This window comes from Perca fluviatilis, chromosome 1 (assembly GCF_010015445.1).
Source record: "Perca fluviatilis chromosome 1, GENO_Pfluv_1.0, whole genome shotgun sequence".
Taxonomy (NCBI): domain Eukaryota; kingdom Metazoa; phylum Chordata; class Actinopteri; order Perciformes; family Percidae; genus Perca; species Perca fluviatilis.
Window position 1 is genome coordinate 21,422,979 of NC_053112.1, and position 18,706 is coordinate 21,441,684.

General features: G+C 40.6%; 1 protein-coding gene across 1 annotated transcript in view; it reads left to right on the forward strand.

The window, feature by feature from the left end:
* Positions 1-18,706, forward strand: part of LOC120556957 (E3 ubiquitin-protein ligase SMURF2-like) — a 64,767-nt gene that overhangs the window by 27,373 nt on the left and 18,688 nt on the right. The window contains exons 3-7 of the mRNA XM_039796873.1: positions 4,900-5,008; positions 11,128-11,261; positions 13,976-14,041; positions 14,738-14,822; positions 17,201-17,284. Coding sequence (XP_039652807.1) covers positions 4,900-5,008; positions 11,128-11,261; positions 13,976-14,041; positions 14,738-14,822; positions 17,201-17,284 — 478 coding nt within the window. The remainder of the gene's footprint in view (positions 1-4,899; positions 5,009-11,127; positions 11,262-13,975; positions 14,042-14,737; positions 14,823-17,200; positions 17,285-18,706) is intronic.

Here is an 18,706-nt window from a genome sequence, read left to right on the forward strand (position 1 = left end):
ACATAAATAGATTGAAATTCTGATAGTTGTAGGTCATCCAAGGGAGGAAGTAGTATGTTTTCTTTCTGGCTTCTTATTTACTATTGGTTAACGTTTAGCTTTTGGCCATTTTTTTAACCTCGGTTTAGGTTATCAGGAAAGAAGGCCATCCTCTGCCGCTGGTGTTAATTTATGAGGAGACATGTTACTTAGTTCCACTGATGAGACATTTTTCACAAAAGAATACCCTAAAGCAACCCACATCTTTTACCTTAATTGCCAGTTATTTTATGGTAAAAGAACTAAATTGCAACATTAGCAGGATATTTTGTTTCTCCATTAACCTGGAAGTCCTTGATACAGGCAATTAGCGAGTTCAGTTTTGTCTAATACGCACACAAACACACACTTGCATGCACACGCACACACATACTCTCACTCACATGCATACACACAAACGTACAACCACAAAGAGGGAAGTCACACGAAAGCATAAGGGTGACTGAACAGGTTTGACTTGTGTAAAGTATCGGTGCCCAGAGGTTTATAATCTGACTCAATTAAAATACACATACAGACATGCACAGTCACACAGAGAACACCAGATAAACACAGAAGAATCCATTATCAGATTTCCAACTGAATAGGATACTGTGAACAAACTTGCCTTCATAGTTGTAGATAGTTAGTTATAGTAAATACAAAAACAATACAATAGTGAAATAAAAATGGCATCAATACAATGCACACATACTGTGTATTGTATCAATTGATTCTGTGTCAGTATCTCAATCTGCACAGGATTCTTTAGAAATGTCCCAGTTTATAACTAAACTTCATGCCTGCCCTGCGAATTCGTGTCCATTTGCTTTGACTTTGCATGTAATCACATCGCAGAATTCGCACGAAAACACCTGGGTGTGAACACGCCATTATGGTGACTGATGTTGCATTGTCCATGTTTGCTTTAGGGTGGATATAAACAACTGTGATAAATAATCGTAATAATACTAATAATTGTGGAAATTATCTTGGCAGATAAAAAGGGTGCCGAGAAACCGTTAAACTATTTAATATCAGGGAATTTCACGGCTGTACTTGAGTCTCTGAGGCTGGTTGTACTCCACGTCTTTTACCTGTTTAACCTGCCTGTCCTGCAAGACGTTAGGAGTGGCTGGACAGGCAATTGTTTGTTATATTGTTTCAAACTAGATTAATTCAAATTTAAAAAGAATCTCAAAGCATATAAAAATAGGGACGTGACCAAGATCAGTAGAAGAAGACATCTGCATGATGAGGCCAGTGACCTTCCCTGTAGTGTCCGCTTATATAACTTTCTCAGATGGACACAGTAATGCGTACATCAAATGTGAAAGGATCAGCTGCTTGGCTTTAGTCAACAAGTGTTTCTGTCCGAGAGGGAACACAATTTAATGTTTAACTGCGTTTAACAGACAAGCCCATTAGTCTTAAAAAAGGAAGAGGGAGCGTGTGTATGAAAAGAACTAAAGGGACTTATGTAGTAAGTAATTGTGTGTCATTTTATGGTTAGGAGTAAAGTGTTTACAACTACAATTTTCAACTGAACTTTCTGTGAATTGTGACAACCAGAGACAGAACTTGTGACTGTCTGACATAATTCATCCACCTGCCATACGTGGCATGTAGGCTAATATATGTACTGGTCATGTTGTTTTAATTCGATGTTGGTAGCTTGGACCTGCAAGCTGTTCCAGGAAAGTCAGTTGCTGCATGTCTCCACGACAATGCACGTAACATCTATGCTGGCAACCGGTACAAGTCAGCAGCTGTCCGCAGAAGTATGTCAGAGCCGGCTAATGATCGGTTAACGAGGTGCCAGCCATTGGTCAGAAATAAAAGCTATATTAGCATCCCTAGTCTCATATAAATCGGTCAAATGGGACTTGAATGTGTCACTGTGACACATTTCCTCCATGAGAGGGGTATTGGTGACCTTGCTCAGGGCTCTAGACTAACTGTTTTTACTAGGAGCACTGTAGCCCCTAACTGAAAATGTTTGGGGCACAGGCAGAAAATGTAGGGGCGCACACCTTAAATCAACCTGAAACGCAGTTTTTCACATTTCCCCCATTTTAACTGTATTACTGATAAATGTTTTGGCAATAAATACAGAAACTATAATCTGCTTTCATATTTTAGTTCACAGTCACATTTTAATTGAATGGTGCTTAAGCTTAAAGCAACACCAAAGATTCTTTTGTACCTTAAAATAATGTTTCCAAAATCGTTGCGGTGGTTCATCAACTCGTAACCGGGTGAACGGCACTTCTGCATTTGCTTTGCGGCCCTCTATCGGCTATAACCACACTATGCAAGTTTGCCAGATTGGGTAGTGGATCTGTAGTTCGAATGAGACATTATTATTATTATTATTATTATTCTATTGAAACATTACGACAGCAGTAATGGAAAATTCGCTTCCAACCTGTAGGGGGACCGAAGAGGAAAAGTGCTTTGGTGTTGCTTTAACAAATGCACATTCAGAAATGTAAACAAAGTATTATTATTGTCAATGTACTGCATAATTGCCTCTGCCTCATACAGGCTCTTCCTCTCTCTTTTTTTTGTTAACTGAAATAGCAAGACACTGAACCCCAAATTGCTCCCCATGCTGTATGTATAGCTGTCCACTTCTCCTAATACATAGGATGGGTTAAAATGTCACTACATTGTGCTGTGAGTATGTGACGGTTAAAAAATAATGTTTATTTTTTTTAGTTTTTAAACTTCCATGGAAAGGGGAGTACTGTACGGTCATTCCCGACCGCACTTGAATGCAGCTTTTATTCAGGGAGAAAGAGAGAAAGAAAAGAGACCAATCGACTGTGCTTTGTTGTTTGGCAAACATTCAGCTGTTACACAAACTCCTGGGCAGTTCAGTGCTTGTGTTTGGTGTTTTAAAAACTTTCTTGTGGCAGCAATAGAGGCAGTGATGTTTCCTGTTTACTGTACAGGACTCTCACTCCGCCTCAAAAACGACTGACAAGTCTGATTGCCAGTTACGTGCTTGGCCACCGCAGCGTATAGTGATGGGACAACCGCCTCTTTTACGCGAGTCGGTTCAACCGGACGGTCGTTGGTTGGCCTACCGAGTTAATAGATTCGGTCCCCGGTTCGTGTGCCGGCAGGGGTAATGTAGCCTATGAATTCCCATGAACACAATTCTTAGATGCACGAGACATTAAAGTGATGGTTCGGAGTAATTTCACCTTAGGGTCCTTTGCACCATGACCTCGAGCCAAACTGCTGCAGTAAGACGAGTGCTTAGGGCCGTCTACAAATTACAACACCAAAAAGAGATGCAATAAAAATATTTTTTAATTTAACTTTTTTAAGTAAGTGCTGTAGTATAACTAGCAGGAGACAATTAATAATTGAGGTAAGTTTGGAGACATTACCTTATTAAATTAATAAATATTTTTGTTGTATCTCTTTTTGGTGTAGTAATTTGTAGACGTCCCTAAGCACTCGTCTAACTGCAGGTAGCAGCAGCAGCAGCAACAGCAGCAGCAACATCAGAGCAGGCAAGTGTTCATCAACTTCTGGTGTACTTACAAACTTTCCAATCCATTGTTTTGAGTACATAACCTATTTGTACTAGTGTAGAAGTTTGGTGTCATTTTGGGCATTATTAGTGGGGTCATTTACGAGATACAAACGTGGGTCCATTAGCCCCGCGCTAAGCTATTCAGCTGATAACACTACTCTACGCTAACTCTCCCAATGTTAGACCCAGGTGAAAAAAGCTTCTGGGGGGGTGTTTGGCTCGAGGTCATGGTGCAAAGGACCCTAGGGTGAAATTACTCTGAACCATCACTTTAAGGCTTCTGGGATCGGTTGATAACTCAAACTTGCTGAGAACCGAGACATCTGTTTGATTACATGGACTCATGCATTAGGCACGGTTACGGTCTCATTCAGTAGCCTGGTGCACGGTCTCCTGGTGACATCCTACCTACCATGTAACAAACATTTAACTTAACATAACTACCAAGATAACATGAAGTGTATTTGAATGTTATATCCATCGGTAATGTAGCCTATGAATTTCTATGTACACAATCCTCTAAGATGCATGAGAAATAAAGGCTTCTGGGATCGGTTGATAACTCAGACTTGCCGAGAACCTAGACACCCGTTTGATTACATGGACTCGAGCGGTTGCACGGTTACATTCGGTCTCGTTCAGTAGCCTGGTGCGTGGTCTCCAATCTACAACTCTTCAACAACTCTTTCGGTCCAATCGTGCTGCTCGAGATAGCCCATTTCCTGATTGATTCTACAACCGCTCCAGTGGAAGCGCTAATGAGGTAAAAAAAAAACGGAGTGAGTCGGTTCATTGACGTATGGCACTCGATTCTCCCGGTTCAGTGACACGACTCGGGTTAATAACCGGCTCTTTGGTTAGTTCGTCAACACAAGCAGCGTGACTGCGGGTTGCGTTTCTCAAAAGGTTCGGTCTTTACTTTTCGCCGCAGGCCGCTGTGTTTTTTTTCTGGCTCCCCCCTGCAGCATCCCCCTCACCGCTGTCTAAACGTCCTATTAACACCCATTAACAATGAATGGAAAGACCTGCGTTTTCGCCGCATCTTGTGACGGCCAACGCCAGATTGTGAATGCAGCTAATCACTCACGGACCCTCCCCCTCTCACACACATTGACCAACTCCGGCAGACATGCTCTCTTTTTGTTTTTAAACATGAAATTGAAGTCGTCAAATTTGCAGGTCACATGTGTGCAAGTAGTTGTAAGAAATACTTGCACTGTCTCAAAAAATGTTCGCCAAATGCGACCATTTGGGCCCTGTTGCTTGGTTTGTATAGTTGCAACAACAAAAACAAAAAAAATCTTTTCACTTTCCTCTGTCTACTTTTACAGGGTTGCCTGATCCCTTTGCCAAAGTGGTGGTGGACGGCTCAGGACAATGCCACTCTACAGATACTGTGAAAAATACGCTGGACCCAAAGTGGAATCAACATTATGACCTGTAAGTTGACGGAACTGTGGAGCAGTGTGACATGTTGCTGTTTACACCTTATGCCTCATTAGGAGTTAGTGTGTGTGTGTGTGTGTGTGTGTGTGTGTGTGTGTGTGTGTGTGTGTGTGTGTGTGTGTGTGTGTGTGTGTGTGTGTGTGTGAGGTCACTCACCACCTGAAATTTGAAACAGAAATGCGGCATACTGGTTTTGCTCTCTGGTATGTCTGTGTGAAACTGCTATGACAAGTGTTTTAGGAATGCAGATGAGTCGCTTCTTTACTGTGTGCAGAAACACCCATCCATAAAGCTCTCGAGCTGTTTTACGTGTGAACAAAACATCTTAGAGAGTGAGATGTTAGACATCTTGTGATATGAATTCCTTCTTTCTCAGATGACAGATTCTTCCTATTTCGGGTATTATAAAGACGGAGTTTTGCACTCCTGAACAATGTCCTCTGTGAATTGGAGTTTGTCTAATTTGTATTATAACTAATAAATCTTGCCTTTCTGGGCACACTTTCATTTTCACACACCTGTTTCTCAATGCTTCCTGCGTCCTGTCAACAATAACCTCCGATCCCCTCTTTTACATAATTCTTCATCCCCTTCTCGATCCCCACCCTCTTGGGAGGAGTACGTTTCCCCGCCAGCGACCCCTGGCCTCTTCCTCTGGTTCAGGAAATGGCTCACATGCCACAAAAACCAGATGGGAGTGTGGGCTTGGCAGATTGGCAACTCGCCACACCCCCAGCTTTAGGAGGTGGGGTCTTTTCCCACATGACACTGATACTACCAGTAACCAGACGCCTCGATGCTCTACATTATGTATCATACATACTCTGCAAAAATTATATAACTTTTTAACTACAGTTGATGCTCAATAATTCATATTGGCGTCCTATGCAAAAAAAATTATAAGGAAACGCGGACCCAGCAAACACTTAGTTGAAAGTTCATGAACTCAAAGTAGTATGTAGGTCTGATTCTGACAAGTTGCCTCCTCATGCTTTGCCTCTAATTTCCAGCCTTTTTAGTAAAAACTCTTCACATTGCTTTGGTTATAGGGATTCACTCTCTGCTCCCTCTGCCTTCACTCTATATTAAATGCTGTACATGTTGCGCTGTGCATACCATGCCCCTTCATGCCTGTGTCATCCTACCAGGCTTCACCTATACTGCCTAAGCAAGATTGGTTTTGTCCCCAGTAATAAAATGTTTAAAATACCACTGCTACAGTCAGCTTTTACTCTCCCTATGGCCATCCATATTAAAAATGCATTGGCAGTAGTTGAAAAGTTGACTCTTCATCACAACCTGCCTATCACAGGCCTTGGTGGCCTGCATGGCAGACATACCCACCTACAGTATAATCAAAAAGTGAGTAACTCCAGACATTGATTAGTAGTGGTTTAACCTGCAGAACATTTTAAAAACATGGGTTGCTTGGAAACAGGCACAGTTTTGGTTGTATATTCATTAAGTGGTTTGTCTTTCTCAGTATTAGACTGACAACAGGGTTCATCCACCTTAGAGAAGCACTTATGGCGGACATACCTACATTGCACCCAGAACTTATTATACCTTGTCAGTAATGTCATTGCTTAAATATTCACAGTTTTCCATTATGAGAGACAGGAAAAGTCTGTGGAAGCATATGTCCAAAAGTGGAAGAAGAGAAGTGAAATGGGGTGGTCGGTTCGATGTAACAGCAAGGAACAAGGGAATCGAGAAAGAATGCTTTGGCAACTCAATTTATATAAATAAGATCAAGGTACTTGATATAGACAAGCCAGAGCTGTAGAATCTCCACTCTGATTTATTTTTGTCTTTTATAGATGTTAACAACTGAAGGCTGTCCAACATTAATATGATATATTAATAAATATCTATCTCTCTCTCTCCCTAGTCTGGAAAGAAATCTTATTTTTCATTTCCCAGTGTAATGCACAGTATGTTCCCTGGCAAGAAAAAGTTTGGGAAGTCCTGCAGTTCTGGATTTAGTATGTCCTGGAAAGCTAATCTAGATTTGACCCAAAAAGAGAAAATCCCCCCTTCTTCTGTTGTCTGTAGAATTGGGTGTGCTAATCGTTATTTGTGTGTGTGGGTCAAATGGCTTACATTATTATTTTTTAATTAATGTTATAACATTATCTGGAAATAGATTAATTTATTTGCTCTTATTACAATTGATTCAGGGGTATATTTTTTATATATATATATTTTTAAGTTGGACATCTTTCTATTTGGAACATGCTGGCATAATATTTTTGCTGTCATCTTGCAGTTATTGTGTCATCACTTGCAAAAAACGAAGAACTTTATAAAATACTTTTCTTAGAAAAACCATGCCTAGAAATGTTTTGACAGAACTGAGGATAAGAGATTCAAATAATGTTAATGAACTTGAAAAGGAAAGGGAGACACTTTTCTTCAAGGCAACACAGCCACATAAAAAAGACAGTTCAGCGAGTCACAGTTCAGACTGTAGTTATGGATGGATGGATGGATGGATGGTTGGATGGTTGTGTACATACTCTAGTTACCTCCGCCAAGGAGGTCATGATAGATAGGGTCTATCAAAGATAGGGTGTTTGTGCTGCATTCATGTAGTGTCGGAATAATCTGAAAAATGTGTTCCTGACTGGGAAAATTCTAACTGCATTAACATTGGGAGATAGGGCTTACCTTGGGAGAGGTCTGTGCTCTCAGAGTGCCCTTCTAGTTCTATCCATTTTGTCCACTTAATAATCAGTGATGATAGTTTACTCTCTGTTCAGCCCACCCCCATCTGAATACATTTGCCATTGATAGTAGGGCTGGGAGATGTGGCCTAAGAAAAAAATCCACAAAAAATCAGATTTAAAGATTTAAATTGATTAATTAATTATTTTTTTCCCCTACTTAAAATTAATCTGCAGATGACAAAGAAATTGTTCAAGACAAGTTTTAACTTTATTTTGTTTTGACTCATACACACAGGCACACACACGAAGCATGTATACCATTAGGATTATTCATGCCAATTTTGGGGAAATATAACAAAATGGATGCACGAGATAAAGCTGTTTTCACACATACAGGTAATGGACCTTTTTCACAGCAGACATTTTGACTTGTCATAGTAATTGATAACCTTAACGATGGCTCAATTACATCCAGTGTCCCAGTAAGCTATTTCAGTGAGTCAACATGAACAATACCAGGGCCTCTCCTAAGTGGAATGCAGCCATCTTTAATGGTTTTGAATACACCTGTGCTTTTCCTACTATGACATGTCGACATGTCTGCCGTGAAAAGGGTCTATTCACTTCAAATCATTTTGACTTTAGTCGCGCAACCTTGCCCCTATTTTCACCTGTTGCTGAGTAACGTACATAAACATCCCATGGTCTCATGACTGTAGCATACCTGTAGCAAGCTCCTTCGTATTAACTAGTGGTAAAAAAAACGTTGAAGAGGAGCTCCGTGCTATGGAGCGGCGATTGAGAGTTCCTCAACACCGCCTCTCGTGCTCCGTCAGGTCAGGCTTTAGTTATCCGAGAATAGGTGACTGTCAGCTGGGACAGAGCACCGCGAGCTGCCGGTCTATTTCGGCGGAGATTACGGTTAAGTAAGTAATGAAACGACTAGTAAAGGAAAGAACTAATGTTAGTCCCTGTCGCTGCCATGTTGTTTATGTATCTCTATGGCAAACGCACGGGGGGAGGGCTGAGCCCGTTCGGAACTACGGGAGCCCAGAGGGGAGCGTTGGCGGATGTTAAGGAGAAACCTGATTTTCATTTAAACAAATCAACGTTAACTACACATTCGAGTTAATCGATAAAATCGATTTATCGCCCAGCCCTAGTTGATAGTGTTGCAATAATTTCCTCAGTACCTATAAAGTCATGTCCGAGGACAAGGTTTGACAAAAGTGTTTTTGACAGTTATTGTGAGTGAAGATATATATCATGTTGTTGTACCTGTTGCATTATCTTTAAATCTAATTGTCATTGTCTCAGCGGCTATTTCAGTTCTCTTTTTTTTGCTTAAAGGTCCCATGACATGCTGCTTTTTGGATGCTTTTATATAGGCCTCAGTGGTCCCCTAATACTGTATCTGAAGTCTCTTTCCTGAAATTCTGCCTTGGTGCAGAATTACAGCCACTAGAGCCAGTCCCACAATTAGCTTTCCTTAGGATGTTCCAATTTTTGTGTCTGTAGCTTTAAATGCTATTGAAGAGGAGAGAGGGGGGGGGGCAAGATAAAGGGTGGGTGTGTGGCCTTGACCAACTGCCACTTTGCTTTTTTGCAAGCCATGATGTCTCTCTCTTTCTCATGGGTGGGCCAAATTCTCTGGGCGGGCAAAGCAGAGAAAGGGGAGGTAACCTTGCTCCTTATGACCTCATAAGGAGCAAGATTCCAGATCAGCCCATCTGAGCTTTCATTTTCTCAAAGGCAGAGCAGGATACCCAGGGCTTGGCTTACACCTATCGCCATTTCTAGCCACTGGGGGACCATAGGCAGGCTGCGGGAACTCACATTAATGTTAAAAAACCTCAAAGTGACATTTTAATGCCACGGGACCTTTTTAAAGATGCTTTGCACAACACACCTTTGCATCACATTGACCTGTTAGTCTCACAACCACACTCTGTGAAGGGAAGAGCATTCATTTAGAACACTTATGTGTTTAGAGAGGACATTTGAGTTGCACCACAGCACACAAAATGCAGGGAATCCAATTTAAATTTAACAGTACAGTGACCAATGAGCTTCGATCAAAGTGAACAACAGCACGTATTTAATTAGAAACACAAAACAAAGCTGTTTTGTTTGAATTCTTATAACATCTTTGAGTAAGAAAGTCTTCCAAGTTGTCCTAACTAGTGTGTATACTGTGTGTTCTTTCATCCATTTGTCATCTAATAGTGGTAAATGGCTAGAAGATGAGATCATAATCAACATGTGCAACAAAACACAGGCCTAGACACATTTGCATCTGCTAAAGAGAAAAACTGCCAAGATGCTAACCTCTGCTACTGCATCCTGATCAGATTTTCAGATAGCAACTGGAGACTGAATCACTGGAAACATAAAAAGATCCACAACCCACAAATGTTGTAATTTTTCAACTTCTCTGATTTGGCTTACATACCCAATCTATATGTTTTGATGTGTTTAGTAGGTAAATCCCACTTTTTGCTAGTGATGCACTGCATAATATATAGCTTGTCATCAGTGATGGCTGCTAGGCTGTAAGTGTGTCTGTGTGTGTCTGTGTGCGTCTGTGAGCTGTCTGGTTGTCAGACAGTGGTGAAGCACATTTCGGGGACTTCCTCTGTTCTTCAAACCACGACTAGACTGACCTCAGCTACACTAAATCTGCATAAACACATAAGCACGTACACACAAGGTACTTTAAAATCAGCTAATCGGCCTCATTACACAGTCTGAAAGTCTAAACCGCAAACATGGTGTGGATTGTTTTCTTGCTGTCACGGAAAAGTAATTGGAGGAGATGCAAAATACAAGTTTCAGTGTATTTTTCTGTGTGTGCCGTAGCTTGCGATTTTATTTAATTTCCATCTTTCATACCCTGAGGGTTGATGAAAACCTACTTTGTTCTTTGAGCTTTGACACCTGCCCGCAATGTGCACACAAGCATACACCATGTCTCACTGGGCTCTTTTACATTCTATACCAGGGTGTCCGGGGGGTCTTAAAAAGTCTAAAATTTTAAAATAAATATTTTAGGCCTTTTTAAAAAGTCTTAAATTTGATGAAGTATTGTGTTCTAGGTCTTAATTTTTTTTTTTAAACGGGTCTTAATTTTCCTACATCCATGTGACGCTCCCTCTAATGCTCATTGAAATACTTTTTTTTTTTTATTCCGTGGTGTTGTAGTTCTTCCTTTTGAAAGTCCAAATATAATTCGCTGTTTATGTACACATTATTACTCTGTCGCTTTTATTCAATTTGAATAAATTTATTTACTTTGCAAGTACTTTTGTGACTGCATTTCGTTGTACTTTAATGTCGTGATATAGGTCTTAAATTTACAGAAATTTAAATTAACAGAAACCCTGTATACATTTTGTCAAGATTGCAAACTACTCTTTTCTGTCTTATTGACCGGTTTTCTTGCAGATACATTGGAAAGGCAGACTCAATCACCATCAGTGTATGGAACCACAAGAAGATCCACAAAAAGCAGGGTGCAGGTTTCCTGGGCTGTGTCCGCCTCCTGTCCAACGCCATCAACAGACTCAAAGACACTGGCTGTAAGTACTGGTTTGTGTGTGCATAAGTGCATAGTCTGTGTGGTGCTGGTGGTTGGTCTCTTCATGCTCCCTGGCTGTTAACATTTTTTCTCACACATGTATGCACACACTTCCTGCACTCAGCACTCATAGTCAGACAAATGTGGGGACCAGACTTTCTAGTGTCTCCAACAACAGACAACAATTTCATGTCAGGGAACCTTTCCTGTGCCTTTTGTTTTATCTGGCTGCAGCAGTTTGATAGCTAGTTAGCCTGCTGCTACATGTGTATCTCTTTTAACAATGCCGCTGTCCTATCCCCAGCTTGCAGCCTGCTGCTGCTTTTGTGCCAGCTATTCATTGCCATAAGATTTATGGGCACAATACACAGGCAAATCCTCTAGGCCACACATATCAGAAATATTGCCTGCTGTAGACATCTGGCACCTGGGACTAAATCAATTGCCACAATTAATTTTTACAGCCTTGGAATTTCTGTCAAGGAAACAAATAGCTTTTATTCTTGGAGACAAAGTCTTGCTGATATACTTATTGGCACTGTTTTGCACAATATGCAAAAAGAGGAAGAAGGATGCCGTTTTTGTGTGTGTGTGTGTGTGTGTGTGTGTGTGTGTGTGTGTGTGTGTGTGTGTGTGTGTGTGTGTGTGTGTGTGTGTGTGTGTGTGTGTGTGTGTGTGTGTGTGTGTGTGTGTGTGTGTGTGTGTGTGTGTGTGTGATAATACAATCGATTGACCATAAAGTGAATCCCAGGTTGTGGGTAACATACAAAGGAACAGCAATGATTTTGCACAGACACATTCTCAAATGGTTAGTTTCTCGTCTGCATGGCTTCAGACTGCGGCCCCTGTGTTGTACCCTGATTTCTGACTCTTATTTTCTCTGTGCAGTCCACACGGCCACATGCTCGTTAGCCCTGTCTGCCTGTAGTACGTACTGTCAATTTAACATTCTTTCCACACATTCTCCAGCTTTCCAAATCCATATCCCTGCCTTGTCTTAAACAAAAATGTCAGACATGTACCAGAACCACCACACTGAGTTACATTTTTTTCCCCTTTTTATATATCCGGCCTTTTCCTTAATTCCATCCATTTCTTCACAGTCACGCCCCACAACCACTATAGGAGTTGTCTGTCTGAATATAATTGTCGTTTGTTGGATTTTTTTTATCCAAACTGCATAGTTGGATACTTCCATCAGTGTACGTAGTTGCAGTTTGGCTGGCCCAAATGTAACGGCCTTCTACACCAACTACAAAAGGCTAGAAACTTCACATAAGAGTACAGAATATGTTCCAGCAACTTTTATGTTTCTGTATGTGTGTGTATATATGTGTGTGTGTATGTCTGTCTGTCTCTCTGTCTCTATATCTCTCTCTCTCTCAAGGTATAGTAAGGTTAATCCACCAGAAACCACAAAAGGGACCTACTTTTACCCCACTGGGTGCCAAAGGACCTGCCCTTAGATTTACCCACAGCTTCCAGAAACAGACAGTATAGGCTCCAGTGAGGCTCCAGACCAGCCACTTACTGTACAGCCAACATGGCATAACTTATACTTTCTCGTAGCCACAGGAAGTGGACAGGGAGACAGATCATGATCTTTGACAAGACACCGGCGCTCCTTGTCTTGTGTGCTGCAGACACATAACCTGTGGTCTGACCAGTCTGTGGTCTGACCAAGATGTGCACACACACACACAGACAAACATACAGATACTCACACACATGCACACAAAAAAGACTTTACTGGAATTGCCTTGGTTCCTAGAAGTGATATTCAACTGTTCAATCCTGTACACACACACACACTTGCAAACCAAAAGGAGATCTGGCATGATTGTCTTGTATGCTAGAAGTCTGTGTGGCTCTACACTGAGCTCAAACTTCCTGTAGCATCAGACACAAACCTCTAGTCATCTGTATGTACTACTTCTGAACCCACAAACTCACTAACACACACACCACAAGTTTTTCAAAATGACTTTCCTGACTATACGCTAGTCTGCCTCGCTTTGATCCCTAATGGGGAGAGAGAGAGAGGGAGAGGGAGGGAGAGAGAGAGAGAGAGAGAGAGAGAGAGACTTTTTCTGGATTTTGTTCAGTCTTCCTGGGTTGTGTTTCTGTGTCTGGCAGTGCTATCCTGTGCTGAGCAGACAATGAGTTCTTACTTTCCAGAAACAACAAGACTGCAAACTCCAATTTTTTTTTTATCTTTTCACACAAAATGGGTAAAACTGCAGAGTTGTTTATTCTGCAGAGAACACTGTTGTAGTTTTTACATTTTAAAGGCACACTTGCATACAGACATAATTTATTACAGTTTTGACTGGCTATTTCAGTGTGTCCTGTTTGACTCATGCGTAAGTCAGAACGTCATTAACACGTTCTAAAAACACACAGCCTCCCCATTCCTTTCAATGGCACTGCATTGATGTTGCAAGGTTGTGGACACAGAAGGCTCCAGCAAAAGAGAACGCAATGTTGTCTGGCAAAAATGTTGACCCTTGCTCAAATTTTGCCACAACACAATGTGAAGTTATCTGGCAATGTCCTGTGTCCCTGTGCAGTTATGTTTTCATTAGCCTAGATACTTAGTGTGAAATATTGTACAACAAGTTGCTCATCGGCTTAGTACCTGGATGTGTTCATGGTTGTAAATGGGGGCAGATGCTTATTCACTGGTTGTGTCTCTCGTTTGGTTTTTCTCTGCAGATCAGAGACTGGACCTGAATAAGCTGGGCCCCAATGACAATGATACTGTGAGAGGACAAATAGTTGGTAAGAAACACAAAAGCGTACACACACTATTTCGGTTGCATACTGTACGTCCCAATAGAAAAAGTTATCATTCTTATGGGTAAGGAAGTCAAGCCAAAGATGTATATGTGCATAGTCTTATGTCAGTCTATATTACATACTCCTGATGCTCTAGTCTACATCCAGTGCGCCATTACTCTGTATAAAAAAAAAAAGATGGACACTTTTGGTCAAATTCCAGAGTTTTTTCCCACTCTACATTTATTGTCTGAAAACACTAAACCAATTAACAGCTGTAAGACATTGTTGGAACTACTCCCTTGCAGATTACTTGATAAACACAAATTGACCCAGACTGAATCCACTGTCTCAGTACTCAATGACTCTGTTCATTACCTAACCACCAAACCAGACGGGAATTTTTGTTTTTTCCTTGGCTTTGTATTAAAAATCAGAGAAATATATTTAATATCTGTTACCTACCAACAAAGTCTTTCATTTCTTCTTCTTTCTTATTTTGCTTTCTATTGAATTAATGTCAGAGGAGAAAAGGAAATAGAAAGATGATAAAATGTATAAAAAGCATTAGTGGAACTTGAATCCACATACCAAAGAGACTGATGAATATACTCAATATTAGTCATTATATGAGCTGCACTATATGGGTAAGAAAATGTAATTGATCTACCGTATTCCTTGTCTTTGATAACTGTATAGTAAGTCTTCAGTCCAGAGATCGCATTGGGACAGGAGGTCCAGTGGTGGACTGCAGTCGCCTGTTCGACAATGACTTACCTGATGGGTCAGTATTATCACAGGTTTTCCTATTGGTCCACACAGTACTTGTCACAGTACTGTCAGAGACAAATTTATATCGGTGAAGTAATCTATAGTTTGGAGGTGTGTATTGGGGCAGGGGTTAGTTTCTCTGTGATTGTGTGTATATTTAAAAAGTGAGGTACAAACTCCAATTAGATCAACTAAAGCGGTTGTAAACGGGGACCTTTTAGAAAAACCTCCTTCAGCCATAATGCACTATCTATTAAAGGTAGTGCATTATGGAACACACTACCCCCAATTATAAGGAAATGTCCCACTCTGGCCACCTTTAAGAGCCAAGTAAAGGTGTGGCTTAGAGCTAACCAAACGTGCAACCACCTCTAACTGTATGTATGTTGTACCGTATTAGCCCAGTAGAGCATACTAATGATTTGTGTCTCTGTTTTAACACTTACTAATGAATTGTCCGGTTTTCTTTTTTGTTTCTTCCTGTTTCTCCTTGTTTTATTGCAAATGTTACTACTGTAATATAATATAATAATACTGTATATCGTTTGTCCTTTTTATTGTAACTTTAACTTGCTTAATGGACTGCAGATGGAAATTAGCCCTTGGGCTACAGTCTGGCATTTTTTATGTGTACTGTTGTACATGTTCATCAAATGTGCATTGTCCTGAAAAAAATAAAAACAAATTCCAATGAAGTTGGGATGTTGTGTAAAACCTAAATAAAAACAGAATACAATGATTTGCAAATCATTTTCAACCTATATTCAATTCAATACAATACAATACAAAGACAACATATTTAATGCTTTTTTGTTGTTGCAAATATTCACTCATTTTGAATTTAATTCCTGCAACACGTTCCAAAAAAGCTGGGACAGGGGCATGTTTACCACTGTTACATCACCTTGCCTTTTAACACTCAATAAATATTTGGGAACTGAGGACACGAATTGTTGAAGCTTTGTAGGTGAAATTCTTTCCCATTTTTGCTTAATGTACGACCTTAGTCCAGGGTCTCTGTCGTATTATTAGTTTCATAATGCGCCACACGTTTTCAATGGGAGACAGGTCTGGACTGCAGACAGGCCAGTCTAGAACCTGCACTCTTTTACTACGAAGCCACGCTGTTGTAACATCTGTAGAATGTGGCTTAGCATTGTCTTGCTGAAATTAGCAGGGACGTCCAAGAAAAAGACGTTGCTTGGATGGCAGCATATGTTGCTCCAACACCTGTATGTACCTTTCAGCATTAATGGTGCCTTCACAGATGTGCAAGTTACCCATGCCATGGGCACTAACATACCCCCATACCATCACATATGCTGGCTTTTGAACTTTTTGCTGATAACAATCTGGATGGTCCTTTTCCTTTTTGGCCCAGATTTCCAAAAATGATGTGAAATGTGGACTCGTCAAACCACAGCACACTTTTCCACTTTGCGTCAGTCCATTTCAGATGAGCTTGGGAGCAGACGAGCCAGCGGCATTTCTGGGTGTTGTTGATATATGGCTTTTGCTTTGCATGGTAGAGTTTTAACTTGCACTTGTAGCGACAAACTGTGTTAACTGACAATGGTTTTCCGACTTGTTCCTCAGCCCACGTGGTAATATCCTTTTCCATAATGATGTTTTTTTTTTTTTAGTTCATGGGCACTCAATGTTGGTTTTCGGCCTTGCCGCTTACGTGCAGAGATTTCTCCAGATTCTCTGAATCTTTTGATGATATAATGGATTATAGATGATGAAATCCCTAAATTCCTTGCAATTGTACGTTGAGAAACGTTTTTAAACTATTGGACTATTTGCAAGCGCAGTTGTTCACAAAGTGGTGAACCTCGCCCCATCCTTGCTTGTGAATGACTGAGCCTTTTGGGGATGCTCCTTTTTATACCCAATCGTGACACTCTCCTGTTTCCAGTTAACCTGTTCACCTGTGGAATGTCTTTTGTAGTGTGTTCAATTGAATATAGGTTGAAAAGGATATGCAAATCATTGTATTCTGTTTTTATTTACATTTTATACAACATCCCAACTTCATTGGAATTGGGGTTTGTATATTTAACGTCTGTTAACGGTAGTTGTGAATATTACTCTCCTATGAGGCTTTTCTCTGGTTTGTAGGGAGAAAATATCTATCTAATACATCAAAATTTTTCCCTGTGCACTCATTGATGCGTTTTAAAAAGTAATACAGAAGGTTCAGCTGTATGCACATTGCTGATTCTACTTTTTTGTGCTACTTATAAAATAAGGGATACATTGTTTACAATGCTGTTAGATGTTCTTAGTAGTGTCAAACGTGGACAAAGGTGTCTTTTTCATTTTTGATATTGCTTTACAATAAGTATGATGCTTTTTCTCACTTGTTTCTCTTAATCTCTCATGAAACAGCTGGGAAGAGAGGAGGACAGCCTCTGGAAGGATACAGTACCTGAACCACATCACACGTACCACGCAGTGGGAGAGACCTACCAGGTACATCTGCACACATTGTGCACATCCTCAACTAAGACTTCAAATAATGTAGAATATTACAAAAGGCGAGCCATGTTAAAATGGGAGCTTTCCCATGGCTCAAATCCTATTATCCCAAACCCCTTTATTGCCTACATATGTATAGCAGTCATCCTGATGTAACGCGTAACAAACTTGACCTTTTACAACAAAGCATTGGGGGAGGAGGTCTATTTAAGTGGTTTTACTTTTCCCCACTTCCCTTTCCAGAACAAAAAACTTCCACTTAGCCTAACTCGCAACACAATAATAACAGTCTGTCAGTAATGAGTGAATTGCAGTCAATTTCCTGATCCCCCACCCCACCGCAACTCATACACAAACACACCTAAACCTAAATAAACTAGCCAGTTGGGCAGCCAGGTTTTACTTGGCCCCTGTTCCTGCATGAACAACTGTCGCCTTCCTACTTGGCCCATATTAGTGGAGCCGTGAGGGGAGTAAGCAAACAAATAACACCACCACCCCCACCTCCGTACCCACTCTTACTACACATCTCTAATGGCCCACAGGGAGCCTAGTAGAACGAGGTAGGACAGACCGAAATGGTGAAGAAAGGGTTAAGTGAGGAAGAAATTACAGAGAATAAGTAGCGAAGAGGAAGAATAACAGTTAAAGGTTCAGTTGATAACCTTTTGAAAAAAATTTTTTGTCATATTACTGAAACTGTCCCTATATCCTGACAGTAGTATATGAGATGGATAATCTGTGAAAACGTCACGTTCCTCTGCCTTCTCCTGATGCTCCTAATGGCATTTACATGATTCCACTGCACACAAAGATTAACAACCAATTAGAGCTGAGGAATCTCTAACCCTGTGTCAATCACTGCTCGTGAACTGTCAAACTAGGCAGTGCTCAAAAATAAATCAAGATTCTGTTACTGCATTGCCTATTTCTTCTTCAAATGTTTTCAGAGACATATTTGAATGCACTGTTTAGGTGGGAGTTGCTTGGTTTTGGCTTGAATGTTTTCAACATGGTGTCTGGGTCACAAACGTTCTCATTTTTTCAGCTGGACGATACATTAAAATATGTTTCTGAAAACATTTAAGGCAAATCTTGTTTTATATTTAATCAGCGCTGTCTAGTTTGACGGGTTAATCGCAGTTTACAAGCAGTGATTGACACTGGGATAGAGACTCGTCTGCTCTAATTGGTTGTTTCCTTCGGATGCAGTGGAATCTGCATTTGCCATTAGAAGTACCAGGAGGAGGCAGAATGAGCCTGACTTTTTCACAGATTTTATCACAGATATAGTGACCGTTGAATCAAAATGACAAAAACTTATTTTTATAAAACTTACCAACTGCAGCTTTAAGAGAGGAAGTAGAGAAAAAAAATTTTTTTTCCTGTCTTGAATATGCAACAGCAGGTGCAACA